The 7,120-nt window shown below is 32.0% G+C and overlaps 1 protein-coding gene across 1 annotated transcript; it reads left to right on the top strand.

Moving 5' to 3' along the window:
- The first annotated feature begins 1,853 nt into the window (after window positions 1-1,853).
- LOC114754609 (espin-like) lies at window positions 1,854-2,453 on the top strand. Its single transcript, XM_028943407.1, has one exon. It carries the CDS (start codon window positions 1,854-1,856, stop codon window positions 2,451-2,453), a length of 600 nt encoding a protein of 199 aa, XP_028799240.1.
- The last annotated feature ends 4,667 nt before the right edge of the window (window positions 2,454-7,120 follow it).

Below are 7,120 nucleotides of genomic sequence, written 5' to 3'. Positions count from 1 at the left end.
ATAGTAGTCCTCATTGTATTTACAAATTTTAAAGGATTTCTATTCTAATACACATGATTGACAAGGGTATTTTAGGAAAAACAACACATTTATTTAGTATAAATAACTAACTTAACTAATTTTCTTAACTTACTTATATTGGTCAATTATCTCTTATATTAAAGAGCAGAGGTAGTATTAAAGAAGGAAGGTAGTATAATTTATCTAGGAGGTTGTCGAAGTATCACATACACTGAGTTAGCTTTGTCTTCTTGAAGCTAGCATGTTCCAGCTTTACTTTTGTCTCATGCACGATATAGAGGATAAGCCCTAACTTCTTTGTAATTGGTTCCCTTGGCAATTCCTAGGTTTTGGCATTGACGAAATATATGTTCGATTTTCACTATGCGCACGCATCTCCTATATAATTAATATACTGTATATATTTTCTGTCCAAAATATAGTGGTTATATTTTATGACTGAAATAATATTCGGTCACAATGAAGCGTTAAAATAGCCCATGTTCTATTAAAATAGCCTACGTTCTATTCATTTTAAAGTTAAGGATTATATATACTATTTATTGATATGATCAAATTCGAATGTTTTCCCCTTCTTCGTACATAGAACGTGGATAAGTTCTCTACAGCTAACATTTATTTGCACTTATTAGGAATGTTTGGGCTTCGAGAATTTGTTGACATTTGGATTAATTTGATATGATGGAGTTGTGTATATTGAGTTTTTTTTGTGATTATATATACAAAAGTATGTATAAATTATATTTACAATAATTTATATATGACTGTAGATGTTAATGTTCAGTAGCTGCACTCTCTTGTGAATGATTTTATCAACTAGAAAGTTATTTGCTTACACAAAAAGGGAAAATGTTGAGCATATCTTTATAAACTATTATTGAAAATTTGCTAATGTTGAAAATAATTTGTACTCATCACTTTTAGTAGCCCTCAACTTACATCCTAATCAGGCATGAGTATTTTTTGACTGTCAAAAATGGTTTAAGATTTTTTTTTTTGGGTGAATACAATGGTTTAAGATTTTAGAGGCGCATTTTGGAAATTTCTAACCGCCAAAATAATTCTTTTGTCTGTTGTAGCTTCTAATGTTATAAATAATTCTTTTGTTATTGACCAACAAAATTAATTTTTTGACAGGGGCCACGAAAAGATTTTGTTTAATTGTTTCAATTCAAGAATGTTAAAGAGGAAAAATAATTTATAATTTTTATAATACAATATTACTTCTTTTCCATAAAAGATAGTTTTTGAAACAAAAACGCCATATTAGGAAAATATAGGGGATTGTAACTAAATAAAATTAAGTAATGCGGCTAATGAAGCCAAAATAAAGTTGAATTATTAAGAAAATAATGTAATGGAATAGAAGCAAAGCATAAGATAAAAATAAGGGATCAAACTAAATATTGAAACCTTAAATTAAGTTTTATATTGCATGGTTTATAACGAGCATTTACAATGTATAACTAATTACAGCTCATCATCACTCAGCTATCTTCAATGTTCAACTTAGCATCTATCACTATTCAAATCCTCTTCCAAATTAAAAGAGACGGCAAAATTGACTCATTCTTTTATCTATTCAATGTCCTATCTGTATATAAGTTGATTCTTTAGAATTTGAATCAACTTTTACATACTAATTCCTTCAATTCAACAACATTGTTAACTTCGAACCAGCCCTCCTTTGGTACTAATTTCTGAATTTCTCCATTATGTGTTATCTTCTGCCAATCCGTACATACTTCTCATTTCACAAACATGATTGTTCCTTTTGTTCTTCTAATTTTTAGGGTTTGACTGACCTCAGTTGAAATAAGATATATAGAGAAATGAGAACCAATGTTGGTAGTTCCAGTGCAAGGCAGGAAGAGAGTCTTGAGGAAAAACTGTACATTGCCCTAATGAGAGAAAAGTGGGATGTAGTTGTAAATATTTTCAGAGACCATCCACTGGTTCATGATAAGAAGATGGCAGATATGGTTATGCCAAAAAATGAGAGCCCTGATTCACACTATGACGAGTCTCGGTTCGACACAGCTTTGCATTGGGCTATCACTAATGAAGCTCCAGAATCTATTGTTGAGAAACTGGTTAATGAAATAGCCAATACTGGAAATGGTAGGGCTTCACAGACTCTTCAAGCCAAGGATGATAAAGGGGATACTCCCTTGCATTGTGCAGCCTCACGAGGGTCTATCGCGATTTGTCGACACATTACATGTGTCTGTCCTCCATTGGTTCTCGAGCGCAACAACGTTGGAGAGACGCCGTTGTTCTTGGCTGCTCTTAATGGTCACCAACAGACTTTCCTTTATCTGCATTCAACTTGCATGGAGGTGGAACCAATGTTGCCTGCCTCAATCTGGAAAAGAAATGATGGAGATACTATACTTCACTTTACCATTAGGAGAAAACACTTTGGTCAGTAAATTTATTTTAATTATGCTGCGTTTTATCATCACCTAGTCACAATGAATATTCAATATATAATATTTCATTTGATCATAAATATAGGAGCTAAATAATTAACTTGTAAAGATTAAGAAAATTAATTAAATTGGTTACTTGTAAAAGGACGAGTATTGATTTCTCTAAATATCCTTATAATAATTTGCATGAGAAATTACTTTCTTGGTAGAAAACCCATTAATATGTGCAATAAATAGGAAGAATTTAAAGAAAAAGATTATGAATTTGGGAGATAGATTTCTAGGATTAAAACAAATTTCCTTTTATCAACTTTTACGTTTAGAACTGGAGGGAGCATGAAATTCAAACTATATATAAGTCAGGGATGTTACTCATTCTTTTTGATAATTAAATCTTCAGCTCCGCCTAATGCTTGGAGGAACATGTCTAATTAGCAATTATTTTATGTTGAATTAATACTTTGCACTTTAATATGGTTCAATTTTCTTTCTCCAAAATGTTTGTTATTTGAATAAAATTTTGTATGGAACTGTATATCTAATAACATTTGATTGCAATGTATAATTGAATAATCAAAATATTAAATCATCCTAAAAATTGAGAAAGCCCCGGTTAGCTGCAAATTAATCAACAAAAAACTAACAAAATATATGTGTGTGTTTGGGGAATGGAATGCTTGCTAGAACTGTCATACCAAATCATAGAGCTTTATAAGGTCCAAAAGATTGGCAGCTGTTTCAATATCCATGGACAATTACCTCTGAACGAGCTTCTCATGATTCCTTCTGCTTTTAAGAATGGTATTCGCCTCAGATGGTGGCACAGATTGCTCTACCACTGTAAGTATAATCATCTCATTTTAAAGCGTACAAATTAAAGTTAGTATGTTCTAATAAGCATCATTTTTTTCCTTTCAAAGTTATTTGCGTAGAGAGAGAGACCAAAGTTTGTTGAGAATCTAGACGATTCATCAAATCCAGTCAGTAACAAAAGTTGCGGGTTCAATAAATATCCAGGTGACATATATTCTTGTTTGCTATTTATGATGCTTATTCTTGTACATGTTAAATTCACCATTATCCATTCGCGCGGCCTACCTGCAGTTTTTCCTTTTAAATTCTACCTGTATGGATTGATAATCATATTTATTTTAAGTAAAATTTTATGTAGAGAGATCGAAGTCTAAAGAGAATCATAAATCATCAAATCTAGGCAATAACCAAGTCCATTCCAATAAATCTCCAGGTGACATATACATTATCTTGTCTGTTATTAATGAAGATTTTGTTGTAGTTGGTTTTTTCTTTTACTATTACCATTGTCATTTTTTGTTTTGCAATTATTTTGGGTAAATTATACAACCTCCGCTTCTAATTATAAGATATCCTTTGTAGACTACAAACGAGGTCTTATAATTAGGATCAAAGGTAGTATGAAAAATCCGGAAATTTATGTCACACATAAATAATTGATCTCCCTAGCTAATATTTGAAATTATATAACAAATCATTATAAACTTCTACACTTGGGCAGATACGTTTCATACTATTGGTTTTGTTCATTATTATTTATCTGTAAATAGCTTAAAGTTTAAAGAGTTTATCGTGCATATAATTCAAAATTTGAGGCGTTATATGTATATACAAAAATAAAATTTAACAGGGTATACATTTGATTAGTTTGGGGTTATCTGCATAAAAATTTAGGAGGGTTCATTGTTAAATTTTGAAGGTTATTCATGGTCCTAAATATGAAAATGTTTTATCTAATTTATCCTTTCTTTTTTGTCTTCCTGTGCAAGTTTTGAATCTGTAATTTAATGTTTTGGTGTCTGCAAATACTTGGTCAGGCTCTGTTAGGAAGCTGAAAGAGAATCACGCGCTGTGTGGCCTTATCATGGATGAACTTGTAAAGCAAGATCCTTGGTATCGAGAAAATGACAATGCCAAAGAAATGCAGAATATTGTAAACATGAAATATTATCCGCTCATAGATATGAAAATACAGGAAGGTATAACCCCACAGAAAAATTTAAAAGTATTACTGTTTGGAAGAAAGACATATAAAAACCTCCGAAATACGATAATCCCAAAATAATCTCTCCAAATATCTTAATTTCTTTGAAGTTTCCAAGGACCATTCTAGAGTTAAAATTGTTTTTTGGAAAAAAAAGACAAAAAAAACATGAAAATTGTGAAATCCCAATTCAAGAACCTAACACCTCAAAACCCCAGGGAAGAAAGTGGTGTCTAATTTGATATTTTGTAAATATAGTTAAATGACTAAAATGCCCTTCTTTCAAAATTGTTATTATATTTCTTGTTATTATTAGTTCACAACTTGTTAATAAATAACTTGTTATGGCCAGTACATTTCTTGTCATTTGTTATTGAACACTTGTCATTGTCACTTTAATACTTATTAATAAACTTTTTGAAATAAGGCATTTTATTCATTTAATTAAATTCGCAAAGCATCATATCAAGCACCACTTCTTCTCATAGGATTTTGAAGTGTTAGGTGCTTAAATTGGGATTTCACAATTTTCAGGTTCTTTTTTTTTTTGGTCATTTCCCCCTTTTTTTAAAAAATGATCTAATTGTCCTCATACAAGGAAAAATTTCAACCTTGGCTAGGTTCAACCACTTTGAAACTCTAGCAGCCAGCAACTGGTGATGGTGGATTTTTCCTTTTACTTGAGAGTAATTAGGTCATTTTATGTAAAAAAAAAGATTTAATTTCAAAATGGTTCCCAAAAGTTTCATAAAAATATTTGGAAGGCTATTATACGCCTTTTTCCCTTTATATTAACGTAACCTTTGAGTTAACGGTAATTGGCAGACAGAATCAAGATAACAACAGCACTACTGATCGCAGCTAAAAACGGTCTGACCAAGCAGGTGAACAAAATCCTGCGTGATATCCCAGTGTCTGTCCATGATCAATTACTTATAGAGAAAAGGAACATAGTACACGTGGCAATAGCGGAGAGGCAAAGCCAAGTCTTGGAGGCAATAAAAGGCCACAAACTTTGGCGTGTATTGAGGGAAAAGGTGGATGCTGATGGAAACAATGCATTGCACTTGGCAGCACAATTATCAAAACATACCACCTGGGAAATACGAGGATATGTTATGCAAATGCAATGGGAAGTCATGTGGTTTGAGGTATTTAAAATTTAGTTATTACTCTCTTCAGTTATTAATATAAAAACTAAATAACTAATTTATAAATATTAAAGAAACTAATTAAATCCATTATTTATAACAAACGGGTATTGGTTTATCTAAAATATGCTTTTTTAATCATATATATTGTAACTACCTATTCACGGAAATTCTATTACTATGTTCATCAATGGATTCAATAGGGATACTTTGAGAAAAAATTATTAATTTAAGAGGTAAAGTGGATTGAAATATTTTATATTTAGGACTTAAGTAAATTTCTTATCTAGTTCTTATATTTAGAATTGGACGTACTCTGCTAGTCCTTTTAATAAGTTCCTAATTTTGAATTAGTCTAGCACCTTTTACGAAGTCTAGTTTGGGATTGTCCCAACATTGAATGTATTTTTACTAATTTTACCTCTAATTAACTGCATTATCTTTTTTTAATATATGTTTTTCATCTTCTCTCTCATTGTTTTTCTCTCTCACCTACCTTCTTATGAATAAGGGATATTTGGAAAAATAGTACACACTTTAATTAATATTAGCATATTTCTTAAGCCACGGTATTTGATTAATTGAATCTTATAAGAAGGACATGAAGTACGTAGTAATATGTCTAGCTGTTTTACCCTTTAAACAAATAATGCACGTTAGAAGTGTCAATTTTGTTTATATCATACAAACTTGTTGCGCTTCAATAATTGCAAACAAACACATTGTTTGTAAAATTTTGTATTTTACGTTGAAGCAGTACGTGAAAAAAGCCATGCCCCCTTACTTCGATTCCCAGACTAACAACAATGGTAAGACTCCAGGGGAGATCTTTGCCAATGAGCACCACAAGCTTATCAAGGAAAGTAACAAATCAGTGAAGGACACTTGTGGATCTTACATTGTTGCAGCCACACTAGTGACTGGTGCGACCTTTTCTGCATGCTACGAAGCTCCCAGCACAGTACTAGGTCACACGTTTTCTATCTCACTGTTAATTTCATTTTGCTTCTCAATCACTTCTTTGGCTGCTTTTCTATCTATTTATAGCACTGGAAATGAACGACCCAGAGGCTATCGCAGAAGTCTGCCATTAAAGCTTTGTTTGGGCTTCTTTTCATTTTGTGCCTCCCTTGTCTCCATGGTGGTCTCTTTCTATGCTGCTTTGTCCCTTGAGTTTCTCCCTGAAGAGAAGTATCAAGCTATTCTTGGTCACAGTATCATTATATTGCCGGCAGGAGGATTATATTTATTCACACAAATTCCATTCTACTGGGATCTTCTCATAGCCTCGTTAATTATGAAAGTACCGAAACCAAGAATCATGGAAGAAGATACTGTCACATTTCTTTCATGATTCATGTTCTGAACAAGATCATTAACAGTCTAATGTATCAATCATGGAGAAGGAGGAAAACAAATACTAAAGCCTCCTTGGAGTACAACAAAAGGAACTCTACCTACCTCTGAGAACTACATGTTTTTCTGTTTTTCTTTTCAAC

The sequence above is a fragment of the Neltuma alba genome, unplaced genomic scaffold (genome assembly GCF_004799145.2).
Source record: "Neltuma alba isolate B1F8T4 unplaced genomic scaffold, ASM479914v2 tig00010172_pilon, whole genome shotgun sequence".
In the NCBI taxonomy this organism is placed as follows: Eukaryota; Viridiplantae; Streptophyta; class Magnoliopsida; order Fabales; family Fabaceae; genus Neltuma; species Neltuma alba.
Note: the sequence above shows the minus strand (reverse complement) of the source record. Positions and strands in the feature narration are given on the sequence as shown.